Source organism: Mustela erminea, chromosome 3 (assembly GCF_009829155.1).
Source record: "Mustela erminea isolate mMusErm1 chromosome 3, mMusErm1.Pri, whole genome shotgun sequence".
Classification (NCBI taxonomy): Eukaryota; Metazoa; Chordata; class Mammalia; order Carnivora; family Mustelidae; genus Mustela; species Mustela erminea.
This window is the reverse complement of record NC_045616.1, coordinates 119,612,690-119,626,594: the sequence shown is the minus strand read 5'-3', so window position 1 is coordinate 119,626,594 and position 13,905 is coordinate 119,612,690. Positions and strand designations below refer to the sequence as shown.

Sequence of the window (13,905 nt, the reverse complement as noted above, 5' to 3'; positions counted from 1 at the left end):
GAGATCATGACCTGAGCCGAAGGCAGCGGCTTAACCCACTGAGCCACCCAGGCGCCCCTGGGATGACTTGTTTATCTTTTTCAAAGAATTTCAGTCTTTGGTGTGGCTGTGAAAACTATCAGCCTTCGTGATACAGCTCTCCTTTACTCCACGCATTAACGCCGGCAGGCCAGCCCAGTAGGCTGCACAAGGTCTCACAGTGAGCTATGAATAAATGGGCACCTTAATTTGGGCCCCATGACTCTCCAGGCCACATTCATCTTGCTGCAGCCACTGTCACAGCTAAGTGGCTCAAGTGACACAACTGGAACATTTCCAGTGATTGGTGGCCCCGGGGAGGGTGAGGGGGGGCTCAGAGTACTTTGCTGCCCTTAGAAGGGACACCAGTTATGTGACCTCCTTCCCAGACCATCTTCCTTTCTGATGCAAAGAAGGGTAGGGGGGTGTCGTCCCCTGCAGCGTACATGAAAACACTGAAGTCGTTCTTTTGTGGAAGGCCTTGGGCAGGCATGCGAGCGGCTCCTAGTAGCAAATTGCTGACCATGGTTGCACCTGGGCTCTCCCTCAGAGTCCTCAGCATGGCCTATTTCCCTCAGGGAAGAAAAAAATACTGCTATTTCCTGCTGGATAAAATGGGCATGTGTCTACTATCTGTGAGCAGTTGTGAGTTTGTCAGAATTAAAACATGGATGTTATCCAGTTCTTTTCCCTCCAGGGTAATGGGGTAGTTGAAAATAAAGTCAGATTCTTCTCTACACACGAGCAGCAGGCTAGATATTTTGGGGACATAGTGGTGATGAGATAAGGACAAAGAGAAGGCAGAGGCTTCTACGCTGGCCCTGTCATCGCCCAGCGGGGTGGCCTTAAGTTCCCCGGGTCTTTAAAATGAGTGAGAAGTGCTGGGCTGTGCAACCCCTGATTCCTCTCTGCACTGATCCCTTGGATGCCAATGCAGGTGACAGCATCTTTGTCAGCCTCACCCCTGTAAGTCATACTGTCCCTCTCCTGGCTGGACTGCGGCTTCCTCAGTGTGAGTGGGGTTAGGGACCCTCCCAGCTGACCAAATGCCCATTGGTGTGAACTTCCCCAATCACTCCTCCTGGGAATAGAGGTCTCAGCCCTTTGCATTGACCCTAAGCCTCACCAGAGACTGTGGGGAGCCCCCTCATCTGCTCAAGACTTGCACTTCATCAAGAATTCTCCTCAGGAGGCACCGTAGCAAGATCAGCGGTGCCCAAACTTCTGGGAATAGAAGAATTACCTGGAAGCATTGTTAAAAAATATAGATTCCTGGGTCCCAACAGCTGGACACTCCGCTTGTAGAGTGCAGAGAGGAGGCTCACGGGTGTCCACATTTAAGAAGCCTGCTCCTGAGCTAGGCGGCTAATGGTGCCCTAGGTGGTCTGGTGAGAAACACTGGCAGAATGGGTCTGAGCATGGACTTTGGAGGCAGACCTGCCAAGATTTAAGTCTCTGCTTTGCTCTTCATTAGGCACGTGACCTAGAACAAGTTACCTGGCCTCTCTGGAGCTCAGTTACATCATCTCCTCCAACAGGGGGATGGATAAGATCCTGACCTGCACAGGACTGCTGTCAAAATTACAGGCAACAGTGCCTCCTGCCCCCGCTGCTTGCAGTGAGGGACTCGGAAAAGTAGCACCTGCCTCGGAGTGGACGTTCAGCAGGTGTCTGCTTTGTTTCAACTCCCTTCTTTAGGCCACAGGGATTTGATTTGATTTTTTTTTTTTTTTTTTTTTTGGTCTGCCTTGAGTTTGAGTGAATCAGGCCATAGGAGCCCATAGAACGGACAAATCACCAAACAGAAAGAACAGAGTAACCTTAAAATCCGTGAGCAAATGGCTGCACTTTATCTTTCAGATCCCGAGGCTATTTTTCACCTTAACTTCCCAATGACTAAATTCTTGCCTAGATCGTGGGTTCAAGCATCCTTTGTTTACAAGGAATCTGACTTTGAGAAAATCAATTCCTCCCGATCTGTGGCCTCAGGCCTTTTACTCAATCAACCTCCTAGCAAAGTAATTTCTTAGATTCAAGAGTGACCTAGTTGTGCTTGTTTTGGTGAACATTATATGGCCTTACCTGATATATGTCATAAAGAGGAGTGGCTCTTTCTTGCTTTGGGGCCTCAGGGACACTCTCCTGATCTTCTGGCCTATATCCTTGGCACTGATGTGCCAACACATCCTCCAGGTATCTGGGGCCCATCTGCCATCCCGCTGAAATGTGCGTACTTCCAAGCATCCATCCATCAAACATTTAGCAGTTTCAGATGTCAAAATCATCACTGGCTCTGCTAATGCTGAATCCTCGGGAAATCTTGTTCACCAGAGGGTACTGATTTTTAGAGATCTCTGTCTGAGATTTAAAATGCCTGGCCAAATTCAGGTAAGATCACAAATTCTGATAAGTGGCTGCCAAAGAAGAAGGGTAAGGGAGGTTCACCTTTCATCCAGGGGCCAGCACCGTGAACTGAATCATCTTTACCATCATCACTGGTTCTATAGCTATCTACCTGCCGGACTGCAGACATCTGCTTCTCATTACAACTTGACTTGAGTCCCGCTGCTCTGCCCTGTCCTGCCCTGCCCTACCCCGAGGTTCTTTTTTTTTTTTTTTTTTTTTTAATTTATTTTCAGGGTAACAGTATTCATTGTTTTTGCACCACACCCAGTGCTCCATGCAATCTGTGCCCTCTCCAATACCCACCACCTGGTTCCCCCAACCTCCCACCCCCCGCCCCTTCAAAACCCTCAGATTGTTTTTCAGAGTCCATAGTCTCTCGTGATTCACCTCCCCTTCCAATTTCCCTCAACTCCCTTCTCCTCTCTAACTCCCCATGTCCTCCATGCTTTTTGTTATGCTCCACAAATAAGTGAAACCATATGATAATTGATTCTCTCTGCTTGACTTATTTCACTTAGCATAATCTCTTCCAGTCCCGTCCATGTTGCTACAAAAGTTGGGTATTCATCCTTTCTGATGGAGGCATAATACTCCATAGTGTATATGGACCACATCTTCCTTATCCATTCGTCCGTTGAAGGGCATCTTGGTTCTTTCCACAGTTTGGCGACCGTGGCCATTGCTTCTATAAACATTGGGGTACAGATGGCCCTTCTTTTCACTACATCTGTTTCTTTGGGGTAAATACCCAGTAGTGCAATTGTAGGGTCATAGGGAAGCTCTATTTTTAATTTCTTGAGGAATCTCCACACTGTTCTCCAAAGTGGCTGCACCAACTTGCATTCCCACCAATAGTGGAAGAGGGTTCCCCTTTCTCCACATCCCCTCCAACACATGTTGTTTCCTGCCTTGCTAATTTTGGCCATTCTAACTGGTGTAAGGTGGTATCTCAATGTGGTTTTAATTTGAATCTTCCTAACGATGAACATTTTTTCATGTGTCTGATAGCCATTTTTATGTCTTCATTGGAGAAGTGTCTGTTCATATCTTCTGCCCATTTTTTGATATGATTGTCTGTTTTGTGTGTGTTGAGTTTGAGTTCTGTATAGATCGAGGTTCTTATCCCTGTTCTGCCCCTCTGTGTAACTGCAGAGGACAACCTGGGCAGGAAAGCAAAGTGACACAAAGTCCTGCTGATGTCAAAAGTAATCTAAAGAATTCAGAGCCCTCCATTCCATAGGATCTTTGGAAGTTTTTCTAGAAATCCTGGCGACCCAACTTTGGACATGCCGAATCCTCTAAGACATCATTCCAACCCAAGCTTCTCTCTCTGTTTCCAGCCAGGAAATAGACCCAAAATCCCAGGCCCCCTCCACACCTACCTGGACTCCTTCAGGAACCTCCTGACCTATTAGTTGTCCTGCCTTCAGTGTCCTTGCTCTTCTACAATTCCATTTTCCATTACAATAACTGGAGCAGTCATTTTCAAATGTGCATCAGGTTCTATTGCTCCTCTGCTTAAAACTTTCCACTGCCATGAGCTCTTGCTCCTTTTTCTCTAGCTCATCCCTCCGCAGTTACACCAATGTTTTTCTGTCCCTTTACCTGATGGTCTCTATCACTGCAGTTTCATGTGCTGCCTCTCCCTGTCATTCAGGTCTCTGCTCAAATGAAGTCACTTTGGAGAGGCTGTCCTCAACCAAGCTATTTAAAGTGGCCCCCACCCATCTGGCACAATCACATTACCCCATTCCATTGTTTACTTAATGCTTAGCCCTTCTGATATATTCCCGTTGGTTTATTCATTTAGACTGGGGTTGGCAAACTTCAGTGTGCAGACCAAATCCAGCCCACTGCCTGCGTTTGTGTAATGCATGAGCTAATAGTTTTTACATTTGTAATGGCTGAAACAAATCAAGACAGCTGTTTCATGATATGTGAAAATTTTACAAAATAAAATTTCAGTGTCCATAAATAAAGATTCTTTGGAACACAGCCCCATTCATTTGTTTAGATGAGGTCCGTGGCTGATTCTGCATGCCAGCCCCAAGATGAGGAGTTGCAACAGGGGCTCTATGACCCACAAAGCCCAAGACATTCACTGTCTGCTTCTTTACAGATGAAGTTTGCTGACCACTGGCCTGCATATATATTATCTTTCTTCCCTTCTTCTCCACCTCCCTGCCACTAAAATGTCAGCCCTCTAAAAGCAAGGACCACAGTTGTATTCTTTATTATCTCCTCAGTGCCTGCAGTATATTGACACATAGTAAGCACATGCAAATAAAGGGTTGTTTATTAAATGAGTGGCCCGTGTACTTACTGGATGTTGCTGGGCAACCAGACTGCCTACTGTTCTGGCCCATATGTCCAGAGATCTACCAGCAAATATGAAAAAACATGCTGGCAACTTTGAAGTAACTCTTAAAGTAGAATTCAATACATAAATGTATTACGTTCACATCCTTTGAGTGTGTTAGTTAAGATAACCTTAGGATTGCATGGAGCACTGGGTGTTACACGGAAACAATGAATCTTAGAACACTACATCAGAAACTAATGATGTACTAATAATGGACGGTGACTAATGTAACATAATTAAAAAAAAAAAGATAACCCTAGGTTCCATGATGAATAAACTCGGAATTCTTAGCTGTTTAATGCAATAGATGTTTCTTATTCTCCTGGTGACCAGTTTTGGGGCTGAGGGCTCTGGGTGAGACCCAGGCTTACAGAAGCTCCACTGTCTGCTTCATCTTTCTGGCTGTCAATATCTAGCTAACAAAGAGGAAGACCCTGCCCTGGAGATTTGGGGGAGCGAGGCTAGAAGAGAGATACATGACTTCTGCTGCATTCCATGGGCCAGAACCCCATCACCTGTCCCACCTAGATGCCAGGCAGGCTGCAAATTGTAATTGCTGGCTAGAGAGCCACTTCCCACCAACACCTCAATGCTAGGGAAGGAGAAGAAGAATCCCTGCCGGTCATTTAGTTGTCTTGGCCGCAATAGGCAACCGACTTTTTAAAAATGTATCATAATGGCTCTCGTTTTTGGAGGTCCTGACTATGGTTGCAGAGGCAGATGTGTAAATTTGACTTGCCAACTGTGCGAGGTAGATCAATGGAATTTACTGCTCTATAATCATCTCTTCTTAGACTTCATTCACTTAAAAAAAAATCTGATCTAACATCTAGACTCATTTCCTACCTTCAAAGAATCTTTAGAGGTAGATGGAAACAGGAGATCAAAAATTATAACTGGTCCCAGGAGAAGACCTCTCACTGTTAGAATTGTTTAAATCCCCTTCTAAATAGTGGGCCCTATTCTTTACCCAACCACTAACTCTGATTTACTTTCAGAGAGAATCAAAGGTCCTGCATATCCTCCGTAGAGAATCAAAGTGCTGTATAATAATCCAACCAATTTCTCTAAGAAAGGAAAATTTGCTCTCATCTCTGAAGTGGAGTGTCTCTTCAAAAAGCTTTGCCAACTTTCTTTGCATCGAGCTGTGGAACCAGATTTCTCAGCCTGCTAGCTTACGTGAGGTGCAAGCCGGGTTCTGGTATCACCCCGCTCTCCTGACTGGCAATATTGTTTTATTTCCCTACATAGAATAAACTTGTTTACAACATTTAACTATTCCTCTAGCTTTTGATATCAAAGAAACCATATATAAGGCAAGCTATACAATCATTTTAATAGATTTCAATTTAACACTAGTGCCATGATACTGGCCTGGAAAGGCCAATGTCTTTAAAAATTAAAATCTCTTTCTAAGCCATACAAATCTGGTCTATACAGATTTATCTCGCTTCCCCTGCCCCTTTTATCAAAATAATGTGGGATTTTGGAGCAACATTTTATAGTTTAGGGAACACTTACCCTGCATATAAATAGGATTACTTGCCAAATGAATTTGAGGAATGCTCTATGATATATACTTCTTTTGGAGATTGATAATTTTCAAAAAGTAAACTGATCCTGAAATGTCTTATACCACAGAAACCTGTTAGCCTTCAACTAGGCATTAAAATCATTTCTTAGTTTACTGACAACGTAATATGAGCCACACACTGTGCCCATTTGGTACATGCATGAACTCATTTAAGCCTCAGCAGCCCCAAGAGACAGATACTCTATCAGATACTCAGATACTTTCGATGTATCTGTTCTACAGAGCAGGAACTGGGGCCCACTGAGGTCAGGTCACTGGCCCTAAGGTTAGTAATTAGGAAAGTCTATCTTTTATTTATTTATTTTTAAATTTTATTTATTTATTTGACAGACAGAAATCACAAGTAGGGAGAGAGGCAGGCTCCCTGCTGAGCAGAGAGCCTGATGCGGGGCTTGATCCCAGGACCCTGAGATCACGACCTGAGCCGAAGGCAGAGGCTTAACCCACTGAGCCACCCAGGTGCCCCGGAAAGTCTACCTTTTAAACCATGTCTTTCTATGCTAGAGATTTATGTCTTGACTATCAAGCCCCCACTTTAAACAGACAATACCTAATAATACACTGTAAATTTTAGATAAATTAGCTGCCTGTCAAAGGAGGCAACTTGCTCTGTACTGATGGTTTGAGTAGGAGCAGCTAAACCTGTGCTAATTGTGAGGGAGGGAAGGAGGGAGGAAAAGGAAAGGAAGGGAAAGGAAAGGAAAGGAAAGGGGAGGGGAAGGGAAGGGAAAGGGAGGAGGGAAGAAAAGAAAGGGAAGGAAGGATGGGGGGAAGGAAAAGGAGGAGAAAGGAAAAGAGAACGAAAACCCCGTAGCATCATCTGTGGGTTAAAAAATGATACTTACCACCCTTCCCCCAAGTCTGTGTAGATCATATTAAATAATCTAACCTTTGAGGTCATTGCCCTGGCTTCTATGCCCTGCCACTAATCTGCTATATATGTGTGTGTGTGTGTATGTATATATATATATATATATATATATATATATATATATATATAATCTGACCTATACAGACTATATATATAGTCTGTATAGGTCAGATCATTTGATTTCCTCAGGCTTTCTCATCCCATCTGTAAAACACAGAAAATCCCAAGCCTGTCTGTGCTATTTGCATGTCACAAAAAGCGAAAGAGTTAAATGTTGTGAAAGTACCTTGGAAATTGTTTAAAAACGTGCATAGTGGTACACTACAATACTGGTTTTAAACATTTTCAGAGGGCTCCTTGTTAAAGGGAATCCCAATATGTGAAAAGGCTAAAAAGCCAGAGCTGTTTTAAAGGAGGGATGAGGAACCCAGAACTCGCCCCCACTTTCTAACCCCTCACCCACCTTCCATAAAAGTGGGGAAAGGTCCCCACAGATGCCCCAGGGTTCCAGGGGGCACTGGCCTAGGAAAGTGAGGGAAACAAGACTCTATCCTGGTTTTGCGCAAGTCCCCTCATCACTCTCTATAAAAGGAAGGGATTAGAAGAAACAGTTCTTCATGCCTCTTCTAGCTCTGATGTTCTGGAGCTCTAAGTTTCTGGTTCTTGTGTCATTAGAGAGAAATTTTTCCTTTCATGTTCACTAAAGGTGCCTCACACAAGCAGCATGCACGTTCCTGCACTGAGGACGGATCTTGGCCCAGAGATAGGCCCGAGAGATAGGCCTCTCAGTGGTCTCAGCACTGACAGGGTCCATTGTGGAGGTGCGCATTTCCTTAACAAACATTACCTAAGCTGCTTCTCTTTGAAAGAATAAGCTGTGGTAAGAAAGGCATCCTAGAAGGAAGAGACCTCCAGCTTTGTCCACCAGGAGCCCACGGCACCATGGAGAGATGGGGATGGACAGCCAAACCACAGGACCAGTGGGGACCTCTGGCTCTGTTCACCAGAAGCCCACAGCACTGTGAAAAGATGGGGACCAACCTACACACAGCCAGAGCAGATGGGCGTCCCCAGTGGAGACCTACTTGAGGCACTCAGAGTGGGTAGACAGCTAACTGGAGTACCAAGGGCATGGCCCTGCAGTCAGCCTTCCTGGCTGAGAACCTGGCTCGTGACTCTGCACATCTCCGTTTCTTCATATTTAAAATGGGAATGAGGGGCGCCTGGGTGGCTCAGTTGCGTTAAGCCTCTGCCTTCGGCTCAGGTCATGATCTCAGGGTCCTGGGATCGAGCCCTGCATCGGGCTCTCTGCTTAGCAGGGAGCCTGCTTCCCCCTCTCTCTCTGCCTGCTGCTCTGCTTAGTTGTGATCTCTCTCTCTGTGTCAAATAAATACATAAAATCTTTTTTAAAAAATGGGAATGATAATTAGATACCCACTTCATAGGTTTTTGTGAGGATGGAAGAAGTTAAAACATAAAAGAAAACCACTCAGGAGAGCGCCTGAAACCCAGGAGGCACTCACTAACTGTTAACTGAAATGATTCCCAGCCCAGAGTCGAGCCCCTCGTAGCAAGAACAGCACAGCCACTTTCCAGCTGCATCACCTTAGGCAGTCACAAACTCCCCTAAGCCAAATGAAATGGCACAAAAACTTTAACACACTCAGTATCTGACGTAGCAAGAATGTAATCGGCGTCAGCAGTTACCATCCTTGTTGTTAACGGCAGTGAAACCGCAGAGAGAACTGCTTCTTTCCAACCGAGAGAACGAGAGAACGGAGAAAGACATTAAGGTGACAATGCTATCTGAGTTGACCATTGGCGCGTGCCTCAGCCCTGGAGCCAGAGATGAATTCTGACCAGTGGGCAGCCTGCTCATCCTTCTATGTGTGCACTTCCAGTTCTCTTTCCCTTTGACCCGATGTCTACAGGCAGCAGAAGGACCAAAGAACAAAACACAACCGTCCCGTGATAAGTAGAGACAGAGACCGAAGTGTGTGTTTGTTTGTGTATGTGTATTAGCCACACCTTTATGCTCTTCTCAAAACTTCCCTCTTTGTTGCCTTCAGGATAAAGTCTGTTCTCTTCAGGCTGGCCCATGTGCCCACTGCCCTATAGAGCTAACTCTATCTTCTAATCAGGAGCCACTGAACTTACAAATCTAGTCAGAGTCTTGCTTTCACATCTTGACCCATGTTCATGTTCTCTCCAGTCTAAAAGGCTTGGACCCAACCTCTTCATGATCTCATGTGTTGCATGTGTCATCTCTTTCCAAATAGGCTGGGGGACTTCTTAGGTGCAAGGACTTGCTCTTAGACTTTAGTATCTCTCTCAACCCGCCAAACAGTACTCCCGGTGTTTTGCACACAGAGCTTTGCACACAACAGTGATCCAATAAATATTTGCTGAAAGACCTTGCAAAATGAGCCAGTATAAATAACCTACTGATTTAAAAAAAAAAAAAGTTTTCAGCCAGTATTTTTAGGCACTCATACATCCTCAGTATTAAAATAGTTTGTAATTGGAAATAAGAGAAACAAATGTTAAAGGATAAAATAATCATCACCTAGGAAGTTAAATCTAGATGGAAAAATACAGTAAATCTAAAAAGAAAGCAAAAGGAATGTAATTTTTAAATTGTATGATTCCAACTACCATTCAGAATGAGCTCAGGAAAAGAAGGATTAATAGGCAGGAGGAAAAAGGGGTTGACTTATAAACATCTGCAGGAAATTAAACTTCCGTGGCCCTGGCTTGCATTGTACAAGTTCAGCTGCTTTAACAGTTAAGTCCACCCTGCTTAAAGGGGGGGCACTTTCCAGGCTCAGCTCATCATGGTGAGGATGTTCATAGGGTTGGGGCTGGGAGAACCTGGAGAGCATTTTATCTCTCTTTGTTTTTATCTACTAATACTTTAGAGCCTGGTGTGCCCAGTATTGTATGGTGTGATGCCGAGGCCCTTGCTTTTTGGTCTGGTGTTGGCTGGTCCACAGGAGGCCAGTCCTGAAGAGCCTGGCTCATCTTCTGTCACCACCTTCCTCTCCTTAACAGATTGGTTACTGGAATGAAGATGATAAGTTTGTCCCTGCAGCCACCGATGCTCAAGCTGGGGGGGACAATTCAAGTGTCCAGAATAGGACGTACATCGTCACTACAATCCTAGTGAGTACTCGGTCCTTCATTGAGGTTATCCGGGATGCAAACCAGACCAACACAAAGGTCTTCCCCAGGAGCAAAAGTCAGTCACTCTTCTTGCCCAAACTGTGTCATAGTTAGAAAGAGGGAGTAGGAAAGGGAAGAAGTCAGAGAGGCCATTTTCAGTGTGGCTCTGCCGTGATTTCATTTTGTATCCTATGTATTGAGCCATAGTTTCCCCATATATAAAACATAATGGTGAGACTAAAATTATGATGGTTCTCAGACTTTACATTCCCTCAGCAGAAGCCGTTTCAAAGACTTTTAGCCCAGAACCTTAGGTGCTTTATAGCCACTTTCTAAAATGGCAGTGCTGAGAATCTCAGTGATTGACCATGAGAAAGCTGGAGACTGTTTAGGGTCTACTTGCCCAGCATAGTGTCCCTAGAGGTACCTCCAAAATCTACAGAGCTCCTGGAACATAATTTCAAAAGGGGAGCCCTACATCTCAAGGGTGAAATAGTCTTATTTTAAGAGTTTGCTTCCTTAACCCAAGAAGTCTTGTAATAGAGGGAGCAGAAATGCAGGACATGGATTTAGGGACTTAGAAAGCCTTCTCCAAAGTTAGCCAAGGTTGGTGAAATCCTCCTCTGCCAGGCCAAAGTCCTCCCTACCTCTGAGTTGACCCACAACCCACATTCTCTCTCCCTCCATTTCTCCACCAGGAAGATCCTTATGTGATGCTCAAGAAGAACGCCAACCAATTTGAGGGCAATGACCGCTACGAGGGCTACTGTGTGGAGCTGGCAGCAGAGATTGCCAAGCATGTGGGCTACTCCTACCGTCTTGAGATTGTCAGTGATGGAAAATATGGAGCCCGTGACCCTGACACCAAGGCTTGGAATGGCATGGTGGGAGAGCTGGTCTATGGAGTAAGTTCTCCACAGGGTTGGGAATTGGAGGGCAGAGAGAGGGTCTGAAAGAAAATCATTTGGTGGTTGGCTGGCCCTGCCCACAGATACCTATTGGACCCCTTACTTAGTATTGTTGCTGCCGAAAAGATGAGGGCTTCAAGATCCGTTATCTATAGACATTGTCTCTCAAGGTTCCTGGTCCCAGCTTCCTCAGCCAAATCGGCTCACTCTTGTAACTTCTGCTGATCTTCATCTAACACAGGCGATAGCTGAGCTTCAGAACCAGTTTTCCCAAGGCAGACTGCTGAGTCACCACTTCCCTGCTCAAAGTCATTTATGGCCCTGCCATAGAAATATCTTCTCTGGCATTAGATGCATCCTGGATCCAACCCAACTTTCTAGTCACTCACCCCAATACTCCCTCTCTTGTACCTTTTACTGTTGCCGAACTACCCCAGGTCTTTCTGTTGCATAGAGTGCTTCCTTCCATTCCACACCCCCAAAGGCCTGTCCCTCCTCCAACGTCTGTATCAAATATTGCTCTTTCCAAGGTGTCATTTCTTTCTTCCCATAAGAGGTATAAACGCTCCTTTCTAAATCCTCTTGCCTTCTCCTGTAGGATTTAGTTTCTTCTTCTATTATCGCTTACCCTGCCTTGTAAAATAGTTACCTGTGTCATCGGAGTAGATCTCTCTGTCTTTGTGTCACTCACTACACTTGAAATAACACCATGCACAATTGCTATAAAACCTTCAGTAAGTTGAAGCAGTTTTGAGAAGCCACTGTGCCTGAATTGCTTTAAGTATTTAAGGAACCACTGAGAAGTAAAAGATCTGATCCCTGTCCCCAAGGATCTTAACATTTTATGGGGTAGAAAATACAATGAGAGAGAAGAGTAAAAGATAGCACAGTTCAAGGATCAGGCAAGAGGCTGACATGAGCTTGTCTAGCCCTCAAGAGGGATATGGAAACTGAAAAGTGGCCACGTTCAAATACAGAGAAGGGCAGCCCAGGAATTTCTAGTGATAGAAATAAGAAAGAGTGGGGAAAATACTGGCCGCTTATGCAGAGGACCTGGACTGAGTAGTCAGGGTTATGGGTGGGTAAGAAATGACATGGGGAAGAGTGGATTGATTCAGTGGGCGCTGGGAGATGATGAAGATACTTGAGCAGAGAAACAACAAAAGGCAACATAAGAAGACGTCAGCCACCACTTGCAGGAAAGGGGCCACTCTAGCTTCATGTGATGAAGTTGAAGGCTGCAGGCTGGGATTTTGAGCAGAAGCATATGCTAAGTCCCAGGTTGATGTTGAGTTCCAGTCAGGATGAACCAACCATTTAGGATAAATTTCATTGTCCATATCAGGACAATAGGAGTCTTGATGGCCTTGAGAGCCATACAAAGGGAATTTGAAGGAGAGATGTGGTAAGGAAAATCTTCCACAGGAAAGTGGCTTTTTGAGATGACCTGGTAAGATGGTTACTGTGTCATGGAAGGGGGGTGTGTGTTGCTACCCTTGCTCCTCCCTCCTCCTCTTTCTCTCACCTTGGGAAGCTCCACTGCCGACAAAGACCTGGACAGTTACTGCTGCATCTGGAGGCTGGTTTCCATGGGAACCTCCACTAGCATTCATCTTTGCCCTCATCCCATGGAACATAGTTCCCTTAGCAAAAGGACTGTGATCCAGGCAGAACAATGGTACCGTCCTTCTGATGTCAAGCGCCCCAAGAGCCAACAGTCAATGATGGGTCACTGACTCATCTGTAAGAAATCAGAGTTTCCTCTGACGCCCCAGGGCCCATCCTTCCCCATCCATCTCCTCCTCTCCATCGGGCCTGTCCTGTGCAATATAAACTATATTCTGAGGTCTCCTTGATGGGCCCAGTTCAGTACTCGCCTTTCAGTTTTGGTCTGGGTTTCTTTTTCTGCCCCCCCTGAGAAAGAATAGAGGAGTTTAAGGAAGCATCTGTCAGCCACAAATAACTAGAAGGCTGGACAAAACTCATTAGAAGGCCTCCAAATTTGTTCTTTCTGTACCTTTTAAATAACTAAACCAATCAAGGTCTCTCATCTCCCTTTTCCTCCCTCTTTTTCTTAACAAAAAGTGTAGTAGTAGCCTGTCCACATGTAGTATGTGCCAGGTACCATGCTAAATACTTTACCCCCATTATTTCACATACTCTAACAACCCGTTAAGATATATGTAATTATTTTCCACACTTTACAGATAAGGACATAGAGGCCCAGGGAAGGGTGGGTCATTTGGCCTAGGATAGCTAGTAAAAGCTGAGTTGTGACATGTAGCCTGGATCCCAGCTGCACTCTGGGTCCTACTGCCTCTCTACAAATCATACCATCCAATCACTGGACCGTAAGGCCACTGTTAACTGGGAATGAGAACAGCAACCGCGCCTGCATTCTCAGATGTCACACCCTGCAAATAGAGTTTCTGCTTCTTGCATGGGTATGGCTTTGGGTGCAATTCACGGATGACACTCCCCCCCCACCCCCCCACCCACCTGTCCTCTATCTTGGTGAAGCCGAAAGAGAGTGAGTTTTTCAGGCAGACACCTGAATTTGAGTTCCAACTCTGCCTACTGGCTA

At 45.2% G+C, this 13,905-nt stretch overlaps 1 protein-coding gene across 3 annotated transcripts in view; it reads left to right on the top strand.

Annotated features, from left to right (window-relative positions):
* The window catches only part of GRIA1 (glutamate ionotropic receptor AMPA type subunit 1), a 307,685-nt gene that overhangs the window by 197,183 nt on the left and 96,597 nt on the right, over positions 1-13,905 (top strand). For all 3 annotated transcript variants that reach the window (XM_032337241.1, XM_032337242.1, XM_032337243.1), the window contains exons 9-10: positions 10,303-10,413; positions 11,112-11,318. In XM_032337241.1, the coding sequence (XP_032193132.1) occupies positions 10,303-10,413; positions 11,112-11,318 (318 nt within the window). The remainder of the gene's footprint in view (positions 1-10,302; positions 10,414-11,111; positions 11,319-13,905) is intronic.